Below are 12,984 nucleotides of genomic sequence, written 5' to 3'. Positions count from 1 at the left end.
AAAAAAAAAAACTGTCGTGCTGTATGGATCTGAATGTTGGGCGACGAAAGTAAAGCATGAAAGAGGAGTGCACGCGGCAGAGATGCGAATGTTGAGATGGATGTGTGAAGTGACAAGAATGGACAAGATAAGGAATGAGTATATCAGAGGAAGGGTTAAAGTAGTCGTAAAAATGAATTCGTCGCGGCCTAAAGGATAAGACGTCCGGTGCATTCGTGTTGAGCGATGCACCGGTGTTCGAATCCCGCAGGCGGGTACCAATTTTTATAATGAAATACGTACTCAACCAATGTTCACGATTGACTTCCACGGCGAAGGAATAACATCGTGTAATAAAAATCAAACCCGCAAAATTATAATTTGCGTAATTACTGGCGGTAGGACAAATACGTGACGCGTAGAGAGGAGACGCATGTGACTAGGAGATGTATGGAAATGGTAGTGCAAGGTAGAGGGGGAAGAGGTCGACCGAAGAAGACATGGATGGAGTGTGTGAATGACGATATGAGAGAGAGAGAGGAGTGAGTGTTGAGGTGACGGCTGATAGAATGGAATAGAAAAATTCGCTGTGCCAACCCCACCTAGTGGGATAAGGTGGAGACAAAGAAAAATATACTTTCATACGTATACCGTAAAGTCGGAAATTGCATGTCAGGCTTGTGTTAGTTACGTCGGTTCAATTGTATTCAGTGTCGTTGTGTGCCTCCGTACAGGAACGCTCTCCCGTCGGTCTGCGTGAGCCAGGTCCTCGACATGAGGGACCCTGAATTCAGCGTGACGTCAGTCAAGGATTCTGACGTCATACACGCCAGCAAACGGGACATACCCTGTATATTTAGGGTGAGTGTTTATTTTAGCGATTTCGAAGGGTAATAACTAGAGGTCGGAGTAGGTAGATTGATTTAAGATCGTTGACGTCAAACGTATTGGATAATATGGATATGCCTCCAAAATACTGGAACTTCATATTTATTATGATATTTGTTCCAGAATTTTGAAATTAGCATGAATATCGGCTTAAGGTGAAAAACGTTATAATAATATTAATCTACGCTACCAGTGCTAGCTAATGGTGAAAGAAATCAGTATTTAATTTAATACAAAAACACCTTGGAATAGTTACACCGTATTTTGTCCCTTTCTGTTGAATTAGAAATGACGCTTGTCAGTATGAGACAAAACTTAGACAGGGCTTTTTGTTACTTTATCTCATAAATATAGAAATTGTATCAGATGAGGATTAAAAATAAGTTTTGTCAAATTAAAAAAATTCTCATTATGGATAAATGGCATGTCCATATTATAATATCTTGACGCAAGTATATAAAATCAATCTACCTCCTCCGACCACTGGTAATAACGCATTCTAAACTAGTTTTGCTAGTTGTTCTCTGGTTTATTGTTCTACAGTCTATTTTCTTGTCACTTTAATTGTAGTGTAGTACATAGAAGTCATGTAATTTGTAATGATAAGGTAGTATTAAACGCAACACTGGGACAAAACAGTTGTTTTCATTCGAACTAGAAACTCCCTTCAAATTACGTATGTGACTCCCGTCAATCGTAGAAAGTACTAAAATAAAACTTGTTAAATTAAGTAAAGATTGAGTTTTGAGTTTTAAAATAATCCCATCCCATACGTTCTTTAGTTATAAGGGAAAGTTACCAGGTACTCGTAATTAAAAAAAAAAGTAATTAATTATTGATAGGTTCATCGTGGAAGGTTCGAGAAAAATCCTTTTGATTTCGGTTTTCAAATTGAATTTGAAACAATTGCCTTCATAAGCAGCTTCCGGTTCGAGGAAGGGTAGGTGGTGACCGTTGTTCAGGGACCGCAATGGCAGGGGCGCAGTGGCCATCCATTGCCACACCATTGTCCCGCTGTTCGAGTCTAAATATCTGCTCGAGGCGCCGGTCCCTCAGCGAAAGCATACACATTAGTGGTCTTGATTATTATTACACGATATTATCATGCCTTCGTCGTGGAGATCCTCCGTGAGTACGTATCAAGTTCGCGTTTCACTAGAAAGAGCTTAAGATGAACCGTTACTCGAGGCCCCTATTTTTTTTTTTATTGCTTTTGTGGGTGGAAGTTGTTCAGACAGCTCACCTAGTGTTAAGTGGTTACTGGAGCCCATAGACATCTAAAACGTGACTCACAAGAGGTCCTACCACCATTAAAAAAATACAAATAAATAATAAATAAATAAATACAAACGTACATTTTAATAGATGTTCGAAGTACGAATAAATTTAAAAACAATTATATTTCATAGGGATACTGCAACGAATGTATTCGAACCGTGACCCGGTTCTGCAATGAAGGTCACGGCTACCAGCCCGACAGGGAGCTCAATTTAAATTGTTCACTATTTACAGATATCGACGTCACAGATCGAGGGGGGCAAGCGCTCGCACACGCTCATGCTGGCAGAGTCCGACTCCGAGAAGACGAAGTGGGTGGTCGCGCTCAGCGAGCTGCACCGGATACTGAAGCGGAACAACCTGCCCGACAAATGTGTTAGTTCACTATATGTGGGTTAGGGGGGACCGCCCCCCTGGCAGAACTGTAGACTATACGTGGCGTAGCGGGGACCGCCCCCTGTCAGAGCTGTTGACTATATGTGGGGCCTGGGGGACCGACCCCTGGTAGAGCTGTTGTTTATATGTGGCGCTGGGGGGCGGCCTCCCCGGCAGAGCTGTAGAGTATATGTGGCGCTGAGGGAACAGCCCCCTGGCAGAGTTGTTGACTATATGTGGCGTTCGGGGACCGCCCCCCCGGCAGAGTTGTTTCATTGTCTGTCATGAATAGTCAATCTTGATGTATTTAAAAGTAAATTTTCAAATGAATGTCTGTATTTAATACCGGCTTTTTAAGTGACTTTTCTGTACTGTCAAAGTTTTTTTTTGTTGCCTTTGTTTACACACGATCACACGGCCCACCTGAAGGTAGGCGGTTACCGTCACTCAAGGAGGTCAGCAATGTCAGGGTCAGAGCCAAGGTGCTACCTACCATTAAAGTCCCCAGCTGAGTTTCACGTCATTTCGGATCCTCCCGATCCACTAACGATGCTTTTAGGTACCTCAAGCACCGGTCATCGTTCTTATCGAACCCGTCGCTTGCGACGAAGGGCTCGACGAGTAAATTAACCCACAGAGACAGACCACTGAGTTTCTCGCAGGATCTTCTCAGTGGGTCGCGTTTCCGATCTGGTGGTAGATTCTGCGAAGCACGGCCCTTGCTAGGGCCAGTGTTAGCAACGTCGTCAGGTTAGAGCCCCGTGAGCTCACCTACTAGTTAAGGTTACGCTGAAATAGCCTCTCAAGGCTCTCAGCTTATGTAGAAAAAAAAAAGTCGCGTCGTGTCCTCCTCCTCCTTGCGTCGATAATCCTCAGTGCTGAGGGTCGTGGCCTCCTCTAATAACTTTCTCCTGCATTATCCTGCGCCATTCCTGCCTATCCTCGGCTGTGTGGATAGCAACGTGGGCTGAGGTATTGAGAGTGGAGCGTATTTGGTCCGACCAGCGCATTGGATTTCTGTTTCTGTGCCTTCTCCCGCATACCTTGCCTGTTACCAGCAGTTTTTCCAGATTGTCAGCTCTCTTTCTGGCGATATGTCCAAAGTATGACAGTTCTAAGAGTGTTATCGGTGCAGGTGTACAGCGCGTGCACGGTGGCGGACAGCGGCGCGGGCGCGGCGCTGCGGGGCGCGCTGTGCGCCTGCATCCTGGAGCGCACGCGGCTGTGCGTGGGCGGGGAGGCGGGGCTCGTGCTGCTGGACCTGGAGCGGGGCGAGCTCGTGCCCAAGCGGGGGCCGGCGCACGTGCACTCCGTGGTCTACGTGCCCAACGAGCAGCTGCTGGGTGGGTCGCGTCTACACGTGCTGCTCGAGCAATAACCCGCTGTGCTAAACTTATTGAATCGGCAAGTACAGAGGGCCTAGTGCAACGAATACTAAAATACATCTTTCGTTTCCAGTTACAATTTCCGGTCGCGGTCGTCACGTGCGGCTGGTCCCCATTCGCGCGCTGGAGGCTGACGTGGACAGTGTCAAACTCCCCGAGACCAAGGGCGCGCTGACACTGGCAGCCGGCGCGACCAGAGCCGGCGCGTGCGGGTTCGCCGTTCTTTGCAAGAAACAGGTATCTGTCGATTTCCGCGCTCCATTTTATTTTTGTGTGACGAAATACCGTTATATTAAAATCGGTAATAACTCGCAAATTATCAACGTGTGAGCAATAGCTAGGCTCATAACGGATGGACCATATCTGTATGTGTTTATTTATGTTATCTGTGACGTCATTATACAAAGATAAGTGCAAAGATGTGATCGTTACAAATCATTTGTGCTAAAAGTTCGATATTGTAATTGTGAGAAACTTGCGGAACACTATAGAGCTCGCGCTAAAACGACGAGCTAGAAAATTGGCTCGGTGTTGCCTTATTTAATTAATTACCGATATTCCCGATTGTCAAATTATAACACGATTAGTATAATGAAAACAATAGTTCTGTTGAGATCACTTTTTTATTTTTATTGCTTAGATGGGTGGACGAACTCACAGCCCATCTGATGTTAAGTGGTTATTGGAGCCCATAGACATCTACGACGTAAATGCATCACCCACCTTGAGATATAAGTTCTAAGGTCTCAGAGGCTGAGCCTTTGCTTTAGGCTGAGCCTTTGCTCGCCCACCTGTCCTGGTGAAGCTGGAAAGGCCTCCGGGCCACCAGTAATCTTTCAATCACAAAAAAAAAAAATATAGTTAGAACGGCTGCCCCGCCCTTCGAACCGAAACTAAGCAATGAAATAAATAAATAAACGTGTTCCAGAACGCGTACATCGTGAACGTGTACGAGATAACGCGCACGGCGGCGCGCTGCGTGCGCATCGCGGAGCTGCGGGCGCCGTCCGCCGTGTACTGCGTGCAGCTGTCGGCCGCGCGCCTCGTGCTGGGGTACCGCGGCGGGTTCGCCAGCCACGCGCTGCCGCACCCGCGCCGCGACGCCGACCAGCCCGCGCGCAGTCAGTGCACACCCTACCTCACTCACACTAGGGATGATCGATATTAGGAAAACCTCGATTTAAATGTATCGATGTACGGTAAACATCGATTGCAAAAAATCGATGTTTTTGGTGGGAAATAAAACTATTTCATTTATTATACTTTTATATTAATTAGAATTTACGTTTTACTTATTACTAAACTTGACTCCGACATCACACTTCACAATTAACATTTTCTTAATTTCATATTGTGTTTATGTAGTACGTCTTACTTCGATTACGTCAATCAGTGTCATTTAGTTTAAAATAGTTGGACTCGCTAGCTAAAAAGTACATCCACCGTTAGATGGCCCTAAAAGATATATGGACGTTTCGATAATTCAATATTTTATTCTCATAATATCGATGTATCGATGCTATCGAAACCAAAACATCGATGTTTTTCTGCTAAACATCGATGTTTATTTATCATCGATGAATATCGATCATCCCTAAATTATACACCAACACTTACTGGTTACGCACATATATCAAACGGTCGAAAATTTATTTTGGGATCGTAATCGGTCTCCTGAATAAAAATCGGTGTTTATCGATTTTTATAAAAACCGGTTTTTTCTATATTTTTAAAAAACCGGTTCACTCCACTATAAAACTCAAACACACTTGTTCATGACGATGGTGAAGAAGAAACCATGCATGATAAGGCACTTCGTTCCAATAATGATGCATTATAGTTTACGAAAACAACGCACAAAATACATTCTATATAAATAAGTGAAAAAAAACGCATATATTTGTCAATTCTTCGAGACGAGATCCAATCAGGTTTAATTCTGTTCTCTTTCCAAGTTTATAGAGAATCGTAATTCTAATTAAAAATATAAAATTATGTATAGTACCAGGCAATAAATATTGCACATCGATATATAGAAAGAGACAGTAGTAGTTTTATTTTTCCAAATGGAAAGGCAAAGGTATCATACTATCTTTATGCCTAATCCTTTATATCTTTTTTTTAATTTATGAAATTTGATATTATGAAATGAAATGAAGTTGATTAATATAAAACATGGCATGAAATTCAATAAGATGAGATAATACAATATGGGATATTTTTATGGAAGATGATAATATGAAGTGAAATGAAATGAAGATGATTAATTTGAGACATTAATCAACTGGGATGAAATTAAATGAAATGAGATGAGATGATATGGGATGAAATATAATTTCAGTAAAATGGTGATCGTTTACTGAGATTTTTTCAGTAAACTTTTTGGAGGATCTCGAGATGTTACGTCCAGCGGCTTTTGTTTCATTTTCCCACATTTGTGCACTTTCACAGATACTAAACAGTTAATAAACCACCGTTATTACACATTTAAATCTGAAGAAACACTAAATAGACAAAATAAAACAAATCGCACAACTTGACATCTCGCGTTCACCACATGATAATTTTGAAAAAAAAATATTATTGTTTCTTTTCATTTCGTTTCATCGAGTTTGAAATCACAACGATTTTAAAGAAGTTTTACTTCAATATATACTTTTTACTCACAAAAGTGTCATTTTTTTACCCCCCAAAATTTCATTTTACCCCATTTGGGGTAATTTACCCCGATTCCCCGAACGTTGCACTACAGTCTTAATTTTTTGCGTCTAGCTCCCGTTTCGCGACGCGCGATAAGGAACTTCGTTTCAATAATGATGTCGGTTATCGTCTTGCAGGTCTGGTGCATCCGGACAACCAGGTGAATCTGTTCCTGTCACACTCTGGCGCGCGGCCGCTGTGCTGCGCGGCGGTGGGCGGCTCCGGGGACACGCTGCTCGTGTTCAACACGCTCGCGCTGTACGTGGACCGGCACGGACACCGCGCGCGCGACGCCGAGCTCATGTACACGGCGCACCCCACGCACCACGGTACCGCACCCCCCAACCCCCCTCGGCCCCCTCACCGCGACTAGCAACTGAGAACAAATCACGCACGGTCCCAATTTAGTATTTCTTATGTTATGGGTACCAGAGACTGATAAAAATACATAAATACATTTAAATATATACATATGTAACATAAAAATTTAAATTGCGTAATTGCTGGTACCCCGCCCATTTCTGCCGTGGGTAGCCGTTGTAACTATACTTAGAAGAGACTAGAAATTATATTTCAAGGTGGGTAGCGCATCCCTGGGTAGCCGTTGTAACTTACTAATACTAAGAAGAGACCTTAGAACTTATGTCTCAAGGTGGGTGACGCATTTAGGTTGCAGATGTCTGTGGGCTCCGGTTACCACTTAACACCAGGTAGGCCGTCGGGCCGTACACACACATCATAAATTAAAACTGCGTCCATGCAGTTATGCATGATGACTGTACAAGTAGCAATTCTCCTGCCCTTCTCCCAGTCTTTTCCCTTCCTTACTCCTCGATCATATACCATATCTTCGCTCACTCCCCTCTTACACATATCGTATTTCACGCAAACCACAGGTCTCTCGTCTCTTCCATTAATTTTTAAAGCGGAATTTATTAACGGACATGTAAATATTTTGTGTTCCAGCTATAAACGAGTCGCACCTCCTCATATTCACGCAAACACACATCGATATATACGACATCGAAACGAGCGAATGGGTGCAGACGATCAACATACGTAAGTAGAGTTCATTATGTCTATTAAATATATGTATGTATGTGTTTAATAAAAATCTTACATTTATTTCCGTTATCTGGTTCCTGTAACACAAGTTCTTTACGAACTTATCACGGGACCAGTTAACGTGGCGTGATTGTTAGTAAATATTTATTTAATTAATAAATAAAAAAAACATAACTGTGTTATTTATAAAGGGGGGGGGGGGGTTGGGGGTTTGTTCCCATAATCGCCTTACGCGTCCAATACAACGATGCGTTCAGGGTGCTGTCGGGGCTGCCTCGGTTCTGTAGCGCGTCGGGAACGTTCGCCGACGCACGAGTCGATTGTTTCTATACGACCTGGTGCACATCCCTGATTGGCCGGGTCCGGGTCAGCCCTAACAGCATCCTGAAGGCATTAACAGACCGTTATGACTGTCGGTACTTAAACGATTGTACCGTGGCTCACTTGCGGACTAAATAATAACAATAATAATAATGGTCGGTTCGAAGTAAGTATCAGTTGAATGGAATATTTCAAAATGTATTCAACTGATAATTATCTATATATTAATACGTGAAGCAAAAACTTTGTATCCCTTTTTACGAAAATTGCGCGGACGGAGGAGTATGAAATTTCCCACACTTATAGAGAATATAGAGAAGCAGTGCACAATGCTAATATTTTTTTAAAATAATGCATAAAAGATACATTAAATCAATAAAGAAAACATTACACATACTACATACCATGTATTTGACGCACACACGCATGCATACTATTTATTGTCAAACTTTTGTTCTTGGCGTCTGTTGTCAAATTGAGAATAGATTAAATATTATTCGTCTTTGTTAATATTTTTTATAGTGTAGTCTTGGCGAAATTTGTGATTATAGAAGTATAAAATACAATAATAATAGTGTACAAACTTACAATTCCAATTAATTATAGTCGAATTTCGACTACTACGGGACCTCTAGTTATTGTTATTGTTTGAATCTGTGAACGAAGTCCAAGTGTTTATTTTGGAGCGGGGGGGGACCGTAGTGGTCCACGGGGTGGAGCTATTTAAAAATTGGTACATGTCTTAGGGATCCGAGCACTGATACATTCGCATCATTCGATATTAGTCCTCAGTCCGCTAGGGCTCAGTGTTCACTGGTCCTCACTAGTTCTTGTCTCGTGTTCCAGCCAACGCCCGACCCCTGGACACGTCTGGCTGGCTGATCTGCGTGGGCGGCGGCAACAACGGCTTCCCCTTCTCTGGGGACGCCGCCCCCTACATCGTCTACCTGAAGCCGCTCATGAGCCGTGAGTGTAATGTAATGTAATGTGAATAACAGGTCAGTCGTATCTGGTGAAGAACCGATAACCGTCCGGGCAGATGAAGAGTGGAAGCCGCGGTGAATGTAGTGTTCTGGTGGTAGTACCTTTTGTGAGTCTCTGCCGTGAAGCAGTAATGCATTTCGGTTTGAAGGTTGTGGCAGCCGTTGTAACTATGCTGAGACCTTAGAACTTATATCTCAAAGTGGGTGGCGCATTTACGCTGTAGATGTCTATGGGCTCCAGCAACCACAATTAAAAAAAACGCGCTGGTGTTCTGGATAAATAAAAATTCTGCCGAAGTACAAGTTAACACTGTATTCAACACTTAGAGCACTTAAAACACTCACAAACACTTTAAAATTCTCAATTCACTTCTTCCGCTTCGCTTCAGATGATCCGTTCGCTGTTTCGCTGCGAGTAGTAACTGACTGCGTGCAATATCTGGAACACTTTTATAGCCGATACCACATCCCTAGAATTATCTAGAATGTTCCATACATTTCGAGTATTGTGGTTCCGCTTTGTGACAATAGATGGCGTTGTACTTCTCGAGCGTTCTAGGTGCTACTAGATCCTTCGATATTCGTTCGACTATTTGGCGATAGATGGCGTTACTCTTACTTGCGTAACAGTAGCCTGGGACACCCAGGCCCAGGATGGAATAGAACGGCCTATGTCCAACAGTGGACTAAAATAGACTGTTAATGATGGAACAGAAATGTTGAACGTAGCGCGCAATGTATGACTACACTACCGCCACGCTACGATGGTCGTTTAGACGTTTGTCCACTCATGAAGTATCGTATTAATAGTAATTATGTTTGAAGGAGCAAATTGCTGTTCTTTATTGTCAATAGTGACGTGCAGTCGATCATAAAATTTATCGAATGTATTATTTTATGACACAAAATTTATTTATTACTTTGATTTCTAAACTATATGTATTAATTAGGGTCCTACGTAAAAAATTTTTTGGTTATAAAATTATAATTGGTGTACTTATTTACCACACAACTCAGCGTCTGATTTTGTAATTGAAAAAAAAAAAAAAAAAAAATTATCGATCGTCATATTATTATAGGATCGCTAGCCACACAACTACTGCCTCCGGCAAACTCGCGACAATGCTCTATGCAAAACACAAGCAGTTTCGACTTGAAGTTGATTGATTGATTCATTTTCATTTCCAATATTCAGATCGTTGAAATAGCGTTTATATTTTTGTTTTATTAAACCTTTTTAATCAAGTACTACTTGCAATAAAAACTTACAGATTTCATTATATATTTTTTTCGAGAATTAAATTGACATTTCGCGTTACTATTGTAATATGTTATAAGTCGTCGTGGCCTAAAGGATAAGACGTCCGGTGCATTCGTATCGAGCGATGCACTGGTGTTCGAATCCCGCAGGCGGGTACCAATTTTTCTAATGAAATACGTACTCAGCAAATGTTCACGATTGACTTCCACGGTGAAGGAATAACATCGTGCAATAAAAATCAAACCCGGAAAATTATAATTTGCGTAATTACTGGTGGTAGGACCTCTTGTGAGTCCACCACCGCCCCGCCTATTTCTGCCGTGAAGCAGTAATGCGTTTCGGTTTGAAAGGTGGGGCAGCCGTTGTAACTATACTTGAGACCTTAGAACTTATATCTCAAAGTGAGTGGCGCATTTACGTTGTAGATGTCTATGGGCTCCAGTAACCACTTAACACCAGGTGGGCTGTGAGCTCGTCCACACATCTAAGCAATAAAAAAATAAAATAAAAAATGTCAATACGGCCATCATAGCGTGCCGATAGTATAACCATGCTTATGGATTTGACTTCAACCAATTCAAAAAATCGAAGAAGTGGCTTAGGCCTTATGACCGAGAATAATAGGACATGACAACAATAATAAGACAAGATATGGCTTCGGCCTTGAAAACTACCAAAATTCTCCAATTATTACCAACAACAAGACCTGGCTGTATGGACTAAAGTCCTTTGCCTTTCCCATTAGGGATAAATTAATATCATCATTATCATCGATAGAATAATCGATTTTTATTCCGCAGAGGGTCCCCTGAATGCGGACTTGTTATCGTCGCGAACCGGCACCAGGCGACTAGCTGTGAGAGATCAGTCGCAGCACGCGCTAGACGCGCACACTCGACTGTAAGTCTGCTATTTTATTTTAAACACCCTTTTTTGTTCGTGGAAATATAGAGTGAATTGATGTTGATATTTGTGGGTCGATGAAGCTAACCCTGTCCAGTGTTACCTGATTATCTATCATCAACACAATAACATTATTATTTCGCAGTGCGGAGCGACGTTCCCGCCTGATCTCAGCCCCAACGAACTTCTCCCACGTGTCCCACATGGGGCCCGGCGACGGCATCCGCTCACAGAGGCTGCTCGACCTGCCCACCACATTGGAGACTGCAGACGAACAGGTACACATACACACCGCACACCGACCCCACGTGTCCCACGTTTTCGAAGTTAAACTTCTGTAAGCATGTTGAGAGTAACTCGAGTTAACTCGCAACAGATTCGTTACGTCTAAAGAGAAAAGTTTTAGGAAGAGCGAGAGTGGGAAGTAGATAGAGCGTCTCGCGAACCGCTCGACCGTGGGGAGAGGGAAAGCGAGCTAGGTCGTTTCTCTTATACACATTCTGTTTACGGGCGTCGGCCACTAGATGGCTTGTTATTAGTTTCTCATTGCACCTGTAGATAGCAGTAACGTACGTAACTATATTATATTTTGTTATTAACCAAGGAATAAAAAAAACTTTATTTTAAATTTAAATTTTACATTTTTTTTTAAATGTAATATACAAAATAAAATAAAAAATTAAAATAAAAAAAATAAAAATTTATAGCAAAAATTTTTTTTTTATATACAATTTAAAATTTTATAAAAGGTGAAGAGATCGTTTCTCTTATACACAGACATTCCATAATACAAGAGAAATTTGATTTAAGAATGAAAATGAAGAAAATCACTACTAACACTAATCACTACACACTACACACCGCAAAAGAAGTTTAACTTCTCACACGTGCAGCAAGTTGTACGCGCTTCATTATTATTTTTTTACCTTCAATAAGTACGCTAAAGGGTGTACCAAAACATAATGTTCTTGTATTTACTCCAGCAGGCCTACAGCAGCAGGGAGAGCAGTAAGCGGACGTCTCCGCTGACGATATCGCACGGCACCGGCTCCTATAACGGTAAGCCTAAATGTCCTTGAAATTTGGACTGTATTTACATAAATATTAGATAATTATTTAAGGGATTTTATGACCTGGTAACTAAGACCTTTAACCATATCTTATTTTATAATTTATATTTTTATTTTTATGAAGTGAAATGGAATGAGATGAGGATGATATGGCATGAAATACAATTTCAGTAAAATGGTGGTCATTTACTGAGATTTTTTCAGTGGAGTTTTTGGGGACCCTGTGAAGTTACGTCCAGCGGCTTTGTTTCCCACACTTGTACACTTCACAGATATTAAACAGTTAATAAACCACCATTATTACACATTTAAACCTGAAAAATCATATTCGATGGTTTAGTTCTTTGATGATCTGGTATACTACTCGCATATGACATGTCGCGAGTGTCCATGTCACTGCCATTGACAGTATCTCTGATAACCTCGTGTCGCTTTTCGCTTATCGACGTGTCACGATGTAGCTTCGCATGTGTAATGTTACAATACCGACAGGTTCGTGGCGGGCGGCTCGCACGAAGGACGCGCCCCCCTCGCCGGTCCTGTCGCACCACCGGCCCATGGAGAGGTATGGACACTGACATTGGACAGCTCAAAGCAGCCATATTGAGACTTTGACTTCATCTTTTTTAATTTTTTTTTATTGCTTAGATGGGTGGACGAGCTCACAGCCCACCTGGTGTTAAGTGGTTAATGGAGCCCATAGACATCTACAACGTAAATGCGCCACCCACCTTGAGATATAAGTTCTAACGGCTACCCCACCCTTCAAACCGAAA

General features: G+C 42.1%; 1 protein-coding gene across 4 annotated transcripts in view; it reads left to right on the top strand.

The window, feature by feature from the left end:
• LOC101746513 (serine/threonine-protein kinase Genghis Khan) overlaps window positions 1–12,984 on the top strand; it is an 80,497-nt gene that overhangs the window by 56,490 nt on the left and 11,023 nt on the right. For 3 of the 4 annotated variants that reach the window (XM_062675644.1, XM_038020154.2, XM_038020152.2), the window contains 12 exons: window positions 714–840; window positions 2,380–2,520; window positions 3,656–3,863; window positions 3,979–4,142; window positions 4,834–5,026; window positions 6,743–6,934; window positions 7,572–7,664; window positions 8,838–8,957; window positions 11,036–11,135; window positions 11,284–11,416; window positions 12,122–12,197; window positions 12,701–12,773. In XM_062675644.1, coding sequence (XP_062531628.1) covers window positions 714–840; window positions 2,380–2,520; window positions 3,656–3,863; window positions 3,979–4,142; window positions 4,834–5,026; window positions 6,743–6,934; window positions 7,572–7,664; window positions 8,838–8,957; window positions 11,036–11,135; window positions 11,284–11,416; window positions 12,122–12,197; window positions 12,701–12,773 — 1,620 coding nt within the window. The remainder of the gene's footprint in view (window positions 1–713; window positions 841–2,379; window positions 2,521–3,655; window positions 3,864–3,978; window positions 4,143–4,833; window positions 5,027–6,742; window positions 6,935–7,571; window positions 7,665–8,837; window positions 8,958–11,035; window positions 11,136–11,283; window positions 11,417–12,121; window positions 12,198–12,700; window positions 12,774–12,984) is intronic. The other variant, XM_062675645.1, reaches the window with a different exon arrangement.

The sequence above is a fragment of the Bombyx mori genome, chromosome 24 (assembly GCF_030269925.1).
Source record: "Bombyx mori chromosome 24, ASM3026992v2".
NCBI lineage: Eukaryota > Metazoa > Arthropoda > Insecta > Lepidoptera > Bombycidae > Bombyx > Bombyx mori.
The sequence above is the reverse complement of the archived record's forward strand: the minus strand, read 5'-3'. Positions and strand labels throughout refer to the sequence as shown.